This window comes from Cloeon dipterum, chromosome 4 (genome assembly GCF_949628265.1).
Source record: "Cloeon dipterum chromosome 4, ieCloDipt1.1, whole genome shotgun sequence".
Classification (NCBI taxonomy): Eukaryota; Metazoa; Arthropoda; class Insecta; order Ephemeroptera; family Baetidae; genus Cloeon; species Cloeon dipterum.
Genome location: NC_088789.1, coordinates 7,555,739 through 7,572,896, shown reverse-complemented (window position 1 = coordinate 7,572,896; position 17,158 = coordinate 7,555,739). Strand labels below are relative to the sequence as shown.

The following is a 17,158-nucleotide window of genomic DNA, read 5'->3' as shown; positions in this document are numbered from 1 at the left end:
AGAAAAACCAGTCGATCGATCATTTAAAATTCCCTGCTCTAACAGTCAGCATAATCTCGTTTTAAACAAGTTGACTTCACCATTCGCTTCCCGATGGGACTGCATTATCTCTCCCTCCCGTTATTTATGGAGTAATTTGCTGGGATGAAATTAAAAAAAAAATGTTTTTATCATTCATTGAAATGCGGACGGGGAAGCTTTGACGCGGCGGCAATAAATCCGACATTGTGCATACTTGGACGAGGATATCTATCTCGGCGCCGCCCCCGTCCAGAAGCATCGTCGCGGTCAATGGGCCGTCGCTGGAATTTATGGCCGGCGTCCAGGAAACAAATTAATTTCAGTATAAATCGACGCTCTGTGTTAAACGAATCACAATTCACAAGAGAGGCGCATGATTCATTTGACGGATAAAAGTTTCTCGAGTGTCCGCCCGCGCGTCGCTTGATTGCCAGCGAGCGCCGGTCGGGACTAAATTTAAATTACACTCTCCGATTACATCACTTCCACGCCGGGTGGAAGATAAGCAAGCGCGGTACTTGAATTTTGTGTGTGGCTCGGTTGCAGGCAAGGCGGCTACCCACCCGGCCCACAGCAGCAGCAGCAACAGCAGAACATCCCGAGCCAGGGGACGAGCAACCCGGTGCCCCAGCAGGGCTCGGTCATGATGGTCTACGGCCTCAACCTGGAGAAGGTCAACCCGGACAGATTGTTCAACATTTTCTGCCTCTACGGCAACGTCGTTAGAGTACGTGTCACTCGCAGAACTCTGCCCGCATCGATCCGCTTTAATTAAATGAAAAAGAGTCAGCTCCTGGTGATTTTTACGATTGCGCCACTTTGGCCGCCGGCAAACAGCTCGCCGCACTGTTTTCGTTGCTCTGCTTTTCCAACAGAGACCGGCTTGTGTGCAGAATGTGTCCGCTCACCGAGTCGCTTTTATTCTCTCTCAATTACCACATTAATTTTTCGCAGTCGTAAAAATGCAGCTGCTAGTCGGACGCGTATTTTATTTATTGTTGTTATAATTACGGTTTAAACTGCTGTTTTAAAGAGCGCAGAGGATAAAGTTTTATAGGAGGTTTAGTCGCCAACTTTTGAAAACATTTCGCACTTTAATTGACTACCCCTGAAGATTTACTGTTTTCTGGTCTTTGCTGAAGATTTGTCGCGATTAAATGCATTCTTACCATCTCTGAACAAATCGCATTCTTAACTCCACTTCAGAATTTATAGGATTGCTCTAAAACGAAAACAGATTTGGTTGGGATCGGCTCCAAGTAATCAATTTCCTTTCTAATTTGCAGATAAAGTTCCTCAAGACCAAGGAAGGTTGTGCCATGATCCAGATGGGTGATTCATTAGCGGTGGAGCGAGCGGTGCAAAACTTGAACAATGTCCAGCTGGCAGGTTCAAAACTACAGCTAGGGTGAGAGAAAAGTGCACACTGAAGCACGTCCTGTTGCAATTAATTCGGCGCAACACATGCCTGCCTAGTGGGTCACTTAGCGCCTCTGAGAATTTATTAGTCGGGTGCGGATTAATAATTATTTTTTTGCCCGTCTCGCCTGTTGCAGTTACTCAAAACAAGCATTTCTCAGTGATGTCCAGCACCCGTATCAGTTGCCAGACAAGAGTCCCTCCTTCAAAGATTTCATGGGGAACAAAAACAACAGATTTATCAACCCAGTCATGGCCAGCAAAAACAGAATACAGCCACCATCTAAAGTAAATAAACGCTGTCCGTGTATTTGTGTGAATGGCCCGTATTTATTTGCGTTACCTCGCCAGATTTTGCATTTCTTCAACACGCCGCCAAGTTTAACAGAGGAGCAGCTGAGCGAAGTGTTTCAAGCTGCATCCGTCGGGTGTCCAAAGACCATCAAACTCTTCCCGTCAAAGAGTGAGACCTTGAGTCATACGTTGTGAAACAATCCCTTCTAATGTCTGTTTCTCGTCCGCAGCTGAGCGCAGCTCTTCGGGCCTGTTGGAGTTTGACAGTATCTCAGATGCACTGGACGCACTAATGATGTGCAACCACTTGCCGATCCAAAACCCAAGTATGATTGCCTCACTGAGTAGTTTGTGTTATCCATCCGCGCTTTCTAAGTGCGCCTGATTGAAATGTGTCTTACGTCTGTCAAAGATAAACAAATCATAGTTATAAATGACTTGCTTTGCTTCAATTAGTGCTCAAAGTAGTCATACATCGTGGGTTTATAATTTTCTAATGGAAATTTTCATGAAATTCTGAATTTAGTGTAAAAATCCTAAGTGTATGGTCCAAAAATTCACCTTTTTTCAAAATTGGTTAATTTTTTTAAGTAAAAATATTGAATGCAAGGAAATTAAACTGCAATGAGAATATTTAGCTTTTTTAATTCACTGCATTGTTAAACTTGTATTACTAGGAACGATTTCCAAAAATTGATTTTATATCAAAAGTACGATTATTTTATTATCCAATATGAGGTGTCTTATTTCTTTTAAAACTTCAAAAGGAAGTTTAAAAAGGAGGGGAACTACGAAAAGAAGATCTTTCATAAATATTAAATTATTTGAAAGCAAAAATATGAAATTTTGACAAGTGAAGAAGTCCAGCTCACTTTTGAAGCAGTCGTAAATCAGTCCCAAACTTATGTTTACTATATATAATAATCCAATATGTCTAAACTGTGGACTAGTCAGCACCACTTTACTATAAAAAATTTCTTTTTTCCAACTAATTCCTTCCTATTCCCCTTGCTCTTCCAGTCCTTAAAATTCCCTTGATTTATTTAGGAAACGAAACAGACCAAAACTTTAGTTTATTCCGCACAGAGTAGATCCATTGATTCGATATTAATATAACAAATCACCTGCGTGTATTTTTTTCATTTTCTTAAGACAGACCAACTTAGATCAAAATCGTACCTTTTTTAAAATGAAATTACTAATGGAAGTTTTATTTAGCTAGCATATTTAAAAGTTCACGGACTTTTTACTTCATAGTTTAGTCATCTCTTCACCAACATTAACGATTTTATTATCTTGCAGGTGGCAAATTCCCCTACATTATGAAACTGTGCTTCTCGTCGTCCAGGCAGATTCCCACCACAATAAGCAGCAGCATGCACTCGAAGCGGGAAAGTCCTGTCGACCTGGAGAGCATGGAGAACGGGAACGAGGACGAGTAGACTGGCCCCCTACTGCACCGGGACGCCGCCAACCAACACCAGAAGACAACCACACACACAGACAGACACATGACACACACACACACATAACACACCTCTTCCCGCCTCTTCGTTCCTTCATCGCGTGCCAACCGAGGAATTTCTCGTTCTTCATTTTCTTCGCCAATAATAATTATTATCATCGTCGTCGTCGGAACACACACACACACTCTCACACACACAATATTGTACCAGCAACGTCTGACCTCGTTTCATTGATTCACCGGGTGGCGGACAAACGTGGTAGCGCCGCCGCGTTTCATTAATTTTGTTCATGAATGTGCAGATGTATCTCTGCTTGGCGCAGGGAGCACTAGTCAGTCGCTGATTGCGTTCGCAACCAGATGCAAAATTAATGACTGAGTCGTGTATTTTTCTTTTCTTTTTTTAACTTTGGGTCGTAGGATGAAAACTGGTGCTGTCTCTCGTTTTTTTGCAAAAGTGGAATAATGTCCAGTATGTTATTTCTTGTATACCTCAGTGAATGTATACTCTCAATTTTTTAGCCACGTGCAAATAGACATGCTCTTGTGTTGTAATCGTCAGCAATAACAAATTAGACCGATTTAAGTTTTTACTTGTTGTCTCAGTCGATTTCCACGCAGTTGCTCGTGCTCGATGTGAATGATAAAAAAAAACATTACTAACGTATAACTTCACTTCTTATTATACCTGGAAGTTATTTTTGCATACTGGCCGAGAATAATTATTATAATGATAGGTTTTTGACTACGGCAACTCGCAGGCATGGGATGTTTTTTTAATGGAGAGTTTTTCTTTCAATTTTTTGCTTTTTTCAACTGTGGAAACCATATTTTTTATTTTTACCAATCAGTTTTTTTCTTCTTTTAAAATTATGATGAAGGTGATCTGAACATATCAAATAGCAATTAAATTATAAGTACATACCAACACAAAAGGCGGAGGAAGAACGGTTAACACTAGTTAGGAAACACACTCATACACACACTCCCACCTTTTCGCTCCATTTGGTTGACTTAACTTGAACAGGAAAAGAGGAATAAACACAGAAACACACGTTCACACAATTAATCAAATACATATGGAACAGAGTCTTGCAAACTCGGTACATTTAAACTCCCAATAAATACAAGTTCAGCTCTTTCCCTCTACCAATACACTTGCGAAAGGTATTTTTCTCTAAACAAGCAAACTTGAGTAAGCACCAAACTATTTGCATTGCACTCACTATGCAATGAAGTTAATCAAAATCAAACGCAAGCCCAGTCGCGACAAAGAATCGGAACGCAGTAAATGAGATGTTTCTTCCTCTTGATCGCTGCCTCGACTCTGATTTCCCCGCGCTTCATGCATGCAGTCACTGTCTCGTTGAGAGGGCCGAGTTATTTGTCGCGGCCGCGCTTATTTAACATTACGAGATATGTAGTTAAAATGTAGTCTTCCTCTTGCGCCTAGAAACTACATACTTTTGTAGCCCAAGACTGTGTGATCACAATAGTGACCAATTGGATAAAAAAGAAAGTTCTTCTGTCACGCATATTTAACGGGAAAACTGTACTGTTTCATTGACGAGATGAAAATAACGGTTGAATGTGTTCAAAGATTCATTGGCAGATGTTGTACATTGCGACAAATGTGTAATATGTATTTTTGGTCTTGCACAACATGAATAGCCTCTGCAGGCGTGAAGGTGGGCTCGGTTTTTTATCTTAGTACAGCAGTAATGTTTCGGGATTTATCGCTGAAACAGGTTTTCTATTTGTAGAACCGACTAGTTTGCTTTTTGTCTGATTCCAAGGAGCCAAAACATAAATCTGCGTCTGTTAAATTTATCAATGCACGGAACTAACAATTGAGATAAATGAAAAATAAAACTAAGAAAAAAATGGCGAAAATTTATTAAGAAAAAATGAAATAATTGAGAAAAATAAGACAAAATGTCGTGCCTTTTGTCAAATTAAAAAGAATTTTAGATGGAAAAATATTTTCCTTTGGTTTTTTGCCGTTCAAAGGAAGAAATAGAAAAAATAATTATTTTACGCTTAATTTCATGCCATCAAAAACCTTTCAGTCAACACTTGAGCCTATTTTTTGATAAAAATGTTGCAATCCATTTTCTGGTGCGACAGTTTTGGCCGTTCGCGAATCAGACAGACGGCGGGCCGGGTCGTTTCAGTCGTTTGCATTGTACAATTTTACTTCCCTACTTTGAAAGACAGTTTGTACATACTATTAAGTTTTTATTTTAACACGTCGTGAAAGAACTAGAGAGAGAGAGAAAGAGGAGAGAACCACACACGAGAAAACGAATAACCCCACTGACAGCAAAAAGACCACAATGCAGCATTTATGTGAATTTATTAATTGTTGTAACCTTACTACCAAAGTTGAAACAGCGCGGGTGGCGGACGGTCTCTGGTTCTGCGAGCGCAGCAGCCCGTCCGCCCGTCCGATGAGAGTGGGTGGTATTTGCCTCGTTTTTTGTCACTTCGCTGCTAGAGTACCTAGACTACTAAGCATTTTCGACAAGATATGCGTAGTAAATGCATTACAATTCGCATAAGTGTATTTTGAAATTTCTAAGCGAGCGTTACTTGTAAAAACTAGATTATAAAAAAAAATATTGCTTCAAAACGTTCTCACAGAAAAGGGAAACGCGAGTTGTGGTTTTTCGAGACGAGACTAGCAAAAAGCACCGCAAATTTTGAGCCGAATCGGGTCCGATGAGGGAAACCTGATTTTCTTCTCACTCGCCGGCTCGCTTCGGTTCGTTTTCCTTGTGTAAACTATGAGATTCACGTAAAGTACAGTACATAACTAATAGCATGTAAAAAGAAGAAATTCAAAAGTTTAATATCAGAAGCAATATTATGGTGTTTGAAGAGGGAAGAAAGCAAGCGAGCGAGCGCTCTGTGAATGTTGTCCTGAATATTACACACGAAACACAAAATAATTCTCATTTTATTTTATCTGTTGCCTTTTCTGTTGATGTTATCCTTTTTTCGAAGCGATGATTGAGAATCTGATCTACGGTAGAGAGTAAAACAAGATATTTTGGTCACTTATGTACAAGCGCCTACTTGAGTTGTTATTATGATTGTAAATATCCACAATATAATTCTTGTTTTACCAGTAGCCAAGCATTCGGATTTGTGTACACACGCAGACACAAACAGACACAACACGTTTTTTATCAATGGTACTAAATAAGAACGGCCACCTATGCAGTCAATTAAATTGTAATTTATGATGGAATTGGACGTGAGCAGAATTAAAATTTTAAGCAGCTAATAAGCCAACGTTTGTGTAGCTGATTTACGAAAAAAATTATCCTTTTGAGAGAGAAATTTGAATGACGATTATTATTACAGTTCTATATTACTACACGCCATACTATATGATTGGAGTGAAAACAAGAGACGAAATCCAGACGACGAATTCGAACCAAAACGGCATCTACTATCACAATAGCTCTCTGTGTAAATTTAAGGGAAATTAAGATTGCATAAATAACATTCTAATGTGGATCAAAAAATGTGCTCCAAACCTGTATAAATTATGAAAGGCTATGCACCGTAGTTTTATTCTGCAAAAAGTTTACATTTTTGTGCCATGTTGTCAATACAAGAAATACAAGAATTAGACAAATAACAACTTTATTTTGCTTCGTGTCATTTTTACCCCTTTTATCATAACTTCTGCATCGAATTGTGGAGTGGAACACTCAATTTTTTATGAATCTAATCATTTTTTTAATCTAACAATTCACCAGTTGCATAAACCTTAAGTGTTCGAAGCTGCAAACAGATGGCGCCACCAGAGACTTTCGCTTTTAAGGCACTTCCGCTGCGATTCCAGACTCAATCTAGCTACCGTGCATTCTGCAATTAATTTGCTATTTTTTGACGTGTTGAAAACCAAAATCGGTTCAGCCAATCGCCGTAGAATCGTGAAAAACTATTTTTTGAATTAAAAAAATATTTTTCAACGTTTCCACGGCGAATGGCTGAACCGATTATGGTATTCAGCACGTCAAAAAAAAAGCAAATTAATTAAAAAAATCAAAATAGCTAGATTGAGTCTGAAATCGCAGCGGAAATGCCTTCAAACCGCTTAAAACAAAATTTTTAAAACAGTCTCTGGTTGCGCCATCTGTTGGTGGCTTCAATAATTAAGGGTTTATGCAACTGGTCAATTAGCTCACATATTTTACTGTCTCTTACTGTTAGGTGTATCACCAGCAAAAGAGAAAAAATTTTAGTGGAATAAGAACCTTTGTACGTTTTTAGACTCGATCCTTTTACTGGTTAAAAATAAAATCACTGCTGAAAGAGTTATTTTCAAAAGAATTTTTATAACCGGACATAACAGACGATTTAAATTCACAGGAGTGGAAAGTATGGTAAAAATAACTATGAAGAATTATTCAATTCAACATAATTATCCTTAATTCAAAATATTTAGAATCACTTGCTGATTTTTAATGTTTCAATGAAAAAAATGGCAAAATTTTGAGAGAGTATATAATATTAAATCATATACATATATAGTATAACAATAATATAATTATGCTATTTATTTAGTAGGGGTGTCAGCCACATAGCCAACGTTAAAACCTGAAGATTTTTCACTTCTTCCATCAGCCCAGGTTGAATTTTGGGACCATAACCCGGAGGTCCCGTGTTATACTTTCAAAAAATAGCCCTGGAGACTAACCCAGAGGCGGGCAGCTTTATTTTTAAACAGCAAAATCATAATATTTTATTTTTTTGTAATGTGTGGTCCTTACAAAGTCAATATTTGCCAGGTAGAAGGTTTTCAGTTTGAATGTTAAATTTTGACATTTAATTTTACGAATGAATTTTATAATTTAATGTTAAAGATTTTACCTGATGTCGTCCAGGTGCCAGCATGAGAAAGATTTCTTAATAATTCATATTTACATAATTATCACAGGTCTCTTTTGATGCATGCCAAAGATCCCAGGAAAAAATCGAGGAAAAATGAAATTACAAAAAAAATTAAATAAATTTTCTATCGAGGTAATTGTTGACGTTCAACTTTTCACTCATAAAATTCGGACCTTTCATTATTTAAAAGACAGGAATAAAAATATATATCAATGTAATTTAATCAACACGTTTCTGATATTACCGCCAGAAATGTTTAAAATGAAAGTAATAAGCGTCATCTCATGGCAAATACACCAACTAAATGCGCTGCAACAGCAGTCGTTGCCGTGCGTGCGACGTTGGCTATCGAGTATCGCCTGGAATCGCCCGCTCTGTATTATCGTTAACGTTAAATGGACACATAGTCACCGCACCGCACGTGGTCTAACAGCAAGCCTAATCTTTTGGAAATTCCGCGGCCAAATCGAACCACCGACCGAAACCGCCGAGTGGTATCTGTTCGGCATCGTTTCCCCCGTGTTTTCAGTCTGCAGGGGCGCAGGACACTGCGCGAGGACGTGCCCCTGAAGCAAAAACGTGCAACATGGCGCCCAATGGTGCCGACTTTTCTGACGACCAGGAACACTTTGCCCTACGCAGCGCCGACGGAAAATTGCGCATTTTCGAGACTAAGAGTAGCAAGTTGAGACAGGAGTACGTGCCCGAGGGACACTTGAACCACAGGATCCACTCCATTCACTGGTTCAGCACCTCGTCTAAGTTGCCATCAGCGGTAGGTCTCACGCCACTAGGACCAAACATTTTCGGTTTTGCGAGTTTCACGTTTCGCGGCCGTATTTTGCTTTTTTCTTCTTTTTAATTGTGTTTGAAAATGATAGAATGATGACTCGATGAACTAACACAGTTATTGCCTCCTTGAGTTTATTGTTATTATTCTGCTTTTGTCTTCATGTTCGGACCGAATCTGTTCCTAGGTCTAGTTCTAAAGAGATGCGCATTATGTGTCGTCATCTGCCGGGTTCGATTTTGTATATTTCGCGTCCATTTTCTGTAAGGCAAAAAAACTTCTCGGTCTTTTAGAACCTGTCTTGGTTTTTCTTTATGAATGCGCTTTTATATAATATGAACCAAATTAATCGTTTGTCTCGCACCACATGCAGAGACTGAAATGAAAACACAATGCAAAACCAAAAAATTTGGTTGCCTGTCAAGGTTATTCCCCTCACTTTCTCTATTCTCGACGCTTACCAAAATGCACTGACCCAGTTCTTGTGTTTTTAGCACTCGGCCATCAAAAGGAATAAAAAACGCAAAGTCGATGTCGAAGACAGTCCCAAGAAAGAAGGCGTGCTCGTTGGCCTTGACAGCGGCTCCATCATCTTCTACAATATCAACACAGCCGAAGTGTCCGGAAAATTGAGCAGCAATGTGAACAGTCCGGTCACAGCGATCGCCACGAAGGGGAATGATGTTTTTGCTGGTTTATCCAATGGCATCATTGTCCGCTGGAAGCTGGGTGATAAATTGGAAATGAGGTAATTTAAATAGTTAGTGTTTAAATAGTTTAGTTTGTGTTGAAGATTTCAGTTACAAATTAACTCGAGTAGACGCACAAATATACAAACCTGTTATGTTATATGAGTTTTTCAAAACTTGAAATGAGGTATTATTATTGTCGGATCTACGGATCTCCTCCATCCTCAAATTCGACTGGTCAATTTTTCAGTCATGTGTCTTCAGATAGTGAAATATTCCTTAACTCTTAAATAATTTCGACAAAATGTTTGTTGAAAATATATTTCAATCCATTGGCAAGTCACCAGCTTTTTGTTTTTTACTCAGCCAACATGAAAAATATCATAAAAAATCGAGAGGAAAGACTTTCAACTGTAGAACTCTGTTTTTAGCACCTGGAGAGCGAACGCTAGAGCCCCATCACCGGTCTCTGTGCTCGTCGTGCACCCAACTAAGCCTTGGCTGATCAGCGCGTCAAGAACAATCTCTGTTTGGGACTACGAGAAGAAAGAGGCTCTGCAAACATTTTCGGGCCATCTAAATCCTGTCCGGCAGCTGCTCCTCACTCCAAGTGGCGAGCACTTGGCCAGCATAGCTGAAGGGGAAAGAAACGTCAATGTCTGGTAAGTTTTGTACGTTTCAAACAAGGTGGGAATGCTAAGACTCTTTGGCCTCTTTTCTCCCAAAATGTTTCATTAATGTTTCCAATTTGTATGTATCACTCACTGTCAAAAGATATTTTTTTATTATAGTTAGCAGCAAAAAGTCCTAAAATGGTCATGTTGCAAAATTTATTTTGTGAACCTTGTTTTAAATTCATAGCTCTGTTGTTTCCCTTTGTGTGAAAAAATGGTCTCGCTCAATAATGTTAAAAATATCACTCTTGTTTTGCTGTTGGCTCAAAATTTTGCTGTCTATTAAAGTTCATTCTCTTTAAATGAAAAGAGTCTCTACTGGACTAAATCTTGAAGAAAGTAATCATAAGAAAGACCTTTTCTGTGTTTTCTATAAAAATAATGGCAAGCATTTTGCCACCATAAAAATCTAAAATGATTAACTGGAGTTCTCAAAATATTTTATAACCCCCTCTCTTTGAAGGCTCGTTATTTTTTGTATGTAATCAAAATCTCGTTCTCTCATGTTAGAAAATATTTCCAAATGTGTGCTTTTTACTATGGTAAACTTATTGAGATCAACATAATTGCAGGCCTGTTGGTAAAGTTAATCAGAAGAAAAGTGCTGCTCAAGATGAATGCATTGCTACGTTTGTTTTGCAAGACTTCCCCATACAAATTGACCTTGCCATCTCCGGCGTGGATGGCTCCGTCAAATTGTCTGCGGTGACTGAGGAGGGATCGCTGTGCATTTTCTCAGAAACGCTGAATGGGTAATTTAGTTAAAATCTGTGCATTGTCTAACGAAATCTCAACAATGTGTCTCTTCTGCAGGAAATGCAAAACTCCTTCAAAGCCTAGTTTAACCATTCAAATCGCCACAAATGAGGTTACTGCCAACTCTGACATTGAGTTGCTCCGCATATTAGCTGCCAAGTTCCCTAAGAATGCTAATGAAATTTTTATAGCCTACGGAGAAGCTCACATACTGTGTTTTGAGAAAACGGTAAGACAATCGCCAAGCTGAGGTTGAGGCTTGCTTAGATTAAATTTTACCCGTCTTGCAGGATATTTCAACAAAGAAAGAAGCTATCTTCCTTAACCGAAAGCATCCTAGAAAGTCTCACTCTGATAAGGAGACTATATCTAGGGTTGTAGGCACTGCTAGCGAGGCACAATACATGACTGCTGCGGGAACTAAAAGGCCCGTCTCTTCCAAGCCGATTCACCTGTCTATGGAGGACAGGCTGAAGAACTTGTCAGTTGAGATCGCAGGCAACGACGAATCGCGAATCCCCAGCGGCCCAGCTTCAAGCAGCCTTGCGGAACTGCTCCAGCAGGTAATGCAGCTCGGTTAATTGATCTGAGTGTTGACTTCTAACCAACTTAATGTTACAGGGACTGCTGAGCAGTGACAAAGTTTTGCAGAAAGAAATTCTTCTGAAGAAGGACCAAGCGGTCATTGCCAGCACTGTTGCCGAACTGCCTGTGAAACTCGTGCCCATGCTGGTTCAAGAATTGGCTGTCCTTGTGCACTGGAGCGGCTGGAAGTATGTTAAATCCTTATCATAACGTTTTTTAACCCGGAAAAAATATCAATTTTTGGTCGTCAGTAATAAGTATTATTTTCATTTCATCACTGCTTCGATGGCCACAATCTATGTTAGTACACGCCTTTTTAAAAGATTTGAAGGACTAATATCTTTAGAGTTAACATCAAGGTTTGCAATGCGCTTAAATTCACCAATAAGTTAAGTGCTTAAAATCAGCTGCAGAGTTAATCACATTTTTCTCAATTTGATCTCCAGTAAGTTTATACAATATTTTTTGCACCAATGAATGAAAAATTAATTTTTTCTCTATAGTTTTGTCTTTGTAAACCAACATTTAATATATATTTTATGGAAACTGCGCGCATTAGTGGAATAGCCCGCAATAATGGTTTTCTAGAAATTTGCGTGTTTTTTTCTGAACCCTGATTAAAATTAAGTTTGCTTTCAATTAGTATTGAATTGATGTAGAAGTTTTGATTGATATTTCCATTCGAAGCGAATTAACGCTGTCTTTTTGTGTTGCAGAGGTGAAACAGCCACAAAATGGCTGACGGAGGTGCTAATGCACCACAGCTCGCTCGTTCTGGGCAGTCCTCAACTCTTGACATTAATCCAGCCAATCCTTGGACTTGTTGAGGCGAGGCTTGCTGGTCTGCAAAATTTGCTGCGGCTCAAAGGGAGACTTGCCTTGCTGATGGCCCAAATGGCGCTTCGAGGAAAGATGAAAAAAATGAGCCCCAAACAAAATAATGTCACATCATACGACATTGAAGATGGTAATAATTCATTATTTTATTGTTCACATTGATATTATTCTAGCTAATTTTAACTGAAGTTTGTGTACTTATTATCAATCAAGTTGTCCAAATTCTTGTCAATAGGGAATTTTTGCTTCTAAATGTTTAATTATTAAACCTCCAAAATTAATATTTTACTCTTTCCCACAAGTTTAAAATAAGAATAATTCATTAATTTTCTAAAACAGAAAAATAAAGACAAAGACTTCGGCTATTTATCAAATTTAAATAGAATAAGGAATGGCTCTAAGTCTACTCTGCGCGGAAATTGACAAGATTTCTCCACTTGCATCCTCTTTTTGATTATACTCGGCAATGAGTTAAGCCGTACGTTTTCCACGATCACTGATTCAGAGTTCTCTGCAGCTAATATTGTGATTATGAATTTTGTTTTAGAAGTCGAGTACAAGAGCGTGCTATTTATATTTTCCCTCAGAATTTTCTCTATTAGCTGACCATCCTGAAATAATTTCCATTCATTGTATTACTTATTTTTACTTTCATTTAAAATTAATCTTCTGGAAGTCTCCTGTACCGTTTCTAGTGCTTATTTTTAATGCTCCGTCCGTCAAAAGCAAATATACTATTTCAGTTTCTCTACTAACAAATAACATTTTTTCATTCCAGATTCAGACGAATCAAGTGATGAGGATAATTTGATAATAGCAGATTCCATGTCAGGAGAGTCTGATGAGGATGATGAAGAATTTGGTAACAATGTTAGTGGTGAAGAAGAAGACGATGATGAGTCGGACGATGCTGAAGAAGTGCTTGGTGCATCCAGGGTTAGATGCAAAAGGAAAGAGGATTCCGATGATGAAATGGACTTGGATTGTTAAATTTCCTCAGAAAGCTCACTAAATGAAAATTGCCTCTGCATTTGAAATTGTGTCTTGTGATGAATTTCGCATCATCATCTCTAAAGAAATTATTGCTTTTCAAACACCCGGGGTATATTTATTTTGTGACAATGCTTGATGTCCAGGATACATTTTGTAAAACATTTATCCATTAAAAATTTATTTTGATGGGTAATTTTTATTACAATTGTATGGATTGTAGTGACATGCTTCCTGCAAGAACAACTATTAAAAAATTGAATTATAACTTGACCTTGTTTTGTTATTCACCATCTGCAAGTTTGTTATGGCTTATGGCACCCAAAGGTTGGGAGAAGTGTGTTATAAAGTTTGCTGCAGCACAAGCTCTGATATTATTAGTAATATAATGGAACTGATATCAAAAAGAAGATAGCAAGTAAATTATAAAATACGCAACGTTAGGCAACTTGGGCTAGGTCTGAGCACCAACAATAAATTAGGAAAAGAAAGTCCTGACCGCATTAATGTGGGATCCAATATTATAACTAATGCTTCTTTTGGATTCATCAGTTAAATTATGTTTCAAATCAATTCAAAATATTTTATTCCATTAATCCGAAATATTTACATGTGTGGGATTGAAGAAGCTCATGCTGGAAAAGTGCAAACCAGCAAGTTGCGAGTCGGCGCCGGTGCGCCTCCCAGCCCGTTGAGCAATTTGAGCATTTCGAGTCACTAAACTAACCACTTTTTGCCATCTCTGACATAATTTTGTTTTGAGTAATTGAGTTGCTCAAACCACACGCGCGTTTGGCGCGGAGCAGTTGAATGGGTTAAGTCGTGGATGGAGAGGATGAGACTGCTGCGAGCTGAATCTTCCCCCCTCACCCTTCTTCATCACTCGCTCCTCCTCCTCCTCTAATGCATGCTAGTATGCTACCTCCGATATCAACTACAAGGAAGGTGGCGCCCTCAGTAGCCAAACTGCCAGGAACTAAAGCATGCTTTAATAATCCATTCACTATATGGCATGACATGAAAACAGCTCTGAAGTAATAGAATTTATCTGCGGCAAATTTACCACGTGCGAATTTACCACCTAAAGCGCTGAAATCCTGGGGGACTGCGATGATCAGTCTGCGTTGATCGAACTGAACTGAACCTTCTGAAGATTGAAAGGTAGGTGAATTTCTTGTATTATCCAAAGTTATCGTTATATATGTATATTGCTGATGCTCTGTCTATTCTCAATCGAAACTTTAGTAAGTTGGGCTATAGGTGTGGAGTGATTTCAAAATGAATTCGTTTATTTAATACATTTAATATTTTAATTCAAATTATATTGACTTGCGTGTTATTGTATGATACGTGATATTATGTATGCGATGTATTAATTAACTACTTAATTTTTATATCAACTGGCAAGAATATGTAGGTGTATAATATTATTTGTGCTAATACATACATATTTAGGTGCTAATTTTATAATCATACAAATTATTTGCCTGACGATCATGCGCAAGTCAGGTCACTGCGTTGGTGGGGGTTGAGGAAGCTGCAAATATGATAGTTAATTAAACGATTTTAAGTTATTTATTACGAAATTTCTTCATCGTCAAATTTCTCTGCTCATATGCTGAACTTTATTGAACACCATCTCATTTGAATAACACCATATACACATATTTTGTGTTAATGTTTAGTTTAAATGAGCGATTGGAATTGGAATAATTGTGTTTATTTGCATATATATCTTCGATACAACGTTGTAATTACATCAGTTGCTGTTCGAACATTTGCAAACATGTCAAAACAAGTAGTACAAGATGTGGGAGGTCGTAAATCATGTAGCTATCGGGTTGAGAAAATGTATAGCAGCTGCGGCGGTCTATTCACTCTAGAAAAAAATTACGCTTTTGTTGACCTGTTTTTCTATATTCTACGTGGGTGGGTCCTTCGACAAAGAGACAAACATTCTTGGAAGACTGAATGAATATAATACAAGGGTTGCAAGATTCAATTAAGAAAGGGCTATTTCGAGGTCTGCACCTGGCCAAACACAAATAATATTCACGGATGTGGCTAAGAATAATATACATAATATACAAAGATTGCTTTGCTTGAAGCCCCATGACGCGTCTCGCGATATTTTTTCTTTTTGTTACAAAAATTTGCTTACCCTCCCGATGTGGGTCTGAAAAATATTTTATGAGGGGAAAAAATGCAAATCGTTTTTAGATTTGAGTATAGTTGTTAAATTTAAGGATTTTAAGGATGGAAAAAGTGATCCTTTTTCCTTTTTATGGCAGTTTTATAGCACATGCATAAAGACGCTTATTATCCATGGTGTGTTCTTCGCCGACAAAAGGTGGAATATAAAATATTTTTATCTGACATTTGCAGAATTTTTGTCAAGTGACGTCAGCTCAAGTAAGTGCACGTACCGCCTTAAAATAAATTATTTATTTCGGTTCCTTAACTTGTTTTGTTCTCGAAATGTTAATATCAACGTTAAGCATTGATATTGAAAAATAATTAACACGGAAGGGCACAGGAACTGCGCTGTTCCGGCGATCCTCTTCGTCCGCGCCTAGTGGTCAGTTGGCGGGTAAGATAGCACCATGACACCTCGGACTCTCTTATTAAATTCGGGCCGTGGAGTTAACCGACGTGTGTATCCTCATAAATAATTAATGCTGCGCCAATTGAACTCGCTCAAGATTTATCGCTCGGTGCATCTCATCATCATCATCATCGCACGCTATATACATCGTGTCTAATTTGATGCGCTTGATTTATTCGACCACTGCTCGTTTTGACCCTGTCTGACAAATATTTTTTTCTGGTGGCTCCTATCGTTTAGGAAATCAAATTCCATTTGCTGCAAGCGCAACTTGGCTTGAAGGGAACCTTTCACCCTCAATAATGTCTCGACGCTGAAAAATAGTTTGCGAATGAATTTTCATAAACAAGTAAAGGCCTATTGGGTCTCATCTGGTAAACACGCGTGGTTTGTGTTCTAGTAGCTGATCAAAAGGTTCACAGATATTTGCATTAACTTTTAACAGGTGGATTATATAAATTGATTTTGCCTTTATCCAAAACTGAAAAATGTGAGCATGCTAACCAAGAATTAAACCTCAAATGTTCCAGAAGCCGCGCGCGAATAAAATACACATCTTTCAATTTTACTGACATAGTCAGAAGCAAATTTGAATTCAAAATAATTTGTGTAAATTATGGTGAGCAACTGTGTCGTCTACAGTCAACAATGGTATGCCATTAAGGTATAATAAAGAAACGCGACAATTCGAGAAAAAAATTATTCTCACTAATTGCGCACATCTTGTGGTGCTTTCTCATTCTCACTTTTCATTTCGCGGCGTAGTTGGTTAGTTAGTGCTGTGTGAGGTTGATCAATGGCCCAGATGAGAAGTAAAAGAGCTTTGGAGGACATTGGTTTTTTATGATTCGTGCATATGTGAGCATATAAATCTTACCGGTTGCTACTGAAGAGAAAAATGATAAACGCGCGCGCATACACACACGAGATGCGCGCCCCGACTTCGGAGAGCTACTGTATTTTCTGTGCACGTAAATACATAATTCGGTTTTACATATAGAAAGAATTAAAGGCTTCACGGCGGGCCTTTTTCTCTTCAGAAACGCCGCCGCCGCGCGAGAATAAATATAAATCTAAAAGCAACCACAATAGCCGCAATCTCGCAGAGAGCGAGGCAATAATTTA

The 17,158-nt window shown here is 38.5% G+C and overlaps 3 protein-coding genes across 4 annotated transcripts in view; all 3 read left to right on the top strand.

Moving 5' to 3' along the window:
* The window catches only part of sm (smooth), a 63,435-nt gene extending 56,579 nt beyond the window's left edge, over window positions 1-6,856 (top strand). For both annotated transcript variants that reach the window (XM_065491682.1, XM_065491683.1), the window contains exons 8-13: window positions 568-748; window positions 1,308-1,429; window positions 1,578-1,728; window positions 1,792-1,903; window positions 1,965-2,060; window positions 3,037-6,856. In XM_065491682.1, the coding sequence (XP_065347754.1) occupies window positions 568-748; window positions 1,308-1,429; window positions 1,578-1,728; window positions 1,792-1,903; window positions 1,965-2,060; window positions 3,037-3,176 (802 nt within the window). In that variant the 3' untranslated portion in view covers window positions 3,177-6,856. The remainder of the gene's footprint in view (window positions 1-567; window positions 749-1,307; window positions 1,430-1,577; window positions 1,729-1,791; window positions 1,904-1,964; window positions 2,061-3,036) is intronic.
* Window positions 6,857-8,492: 1,636 nt separating this feature from the next.
* LOC135943024 (WD repeat-containing protein 43-like) lies at window positions 8,493-13,701 on the top strand. Its single transcript, XM_065489411.1, has 9 exons — window positions 8,493-8,882; window positions 9,392-9,645; window positions 10,018-10,248; window positions 10,833-11,012; window positions 11,074-11,245; window positions 11,307-11,579; window positions 11,638-11,789; window positions 12,318-12,568; window positions 13,217-13,701. Exons 1-9 carry the CDS (start codon window positions 8,694-8,696, stop codon window positions 13,426-13,428), a joined length of 1,914 nt encoding a protein of 637 aa, XP_065345483.1. The 5' UTR covers window positions 8,493-8,693; the 3' UTR covers window positions 13,429-13,701.
* Window positions 13,702-14,460: 759 nt separating this feature from the next.
* Window positions 14,461-17,158, top strand: part of LOC135942970 (homeobox protein otx5-B-like) — a 28,985-nt gene continuing 26,287 nt past the window's right edge. The window contains exon 1 of the mRNA XM_065489338.1: window positions 14,461-14,589. The gene's annotated coding sequence lies outside the window, so the exon portion shown is untranslated. The remainder of the gene's footprint in view (window positions 14,590-17,158) is intronic.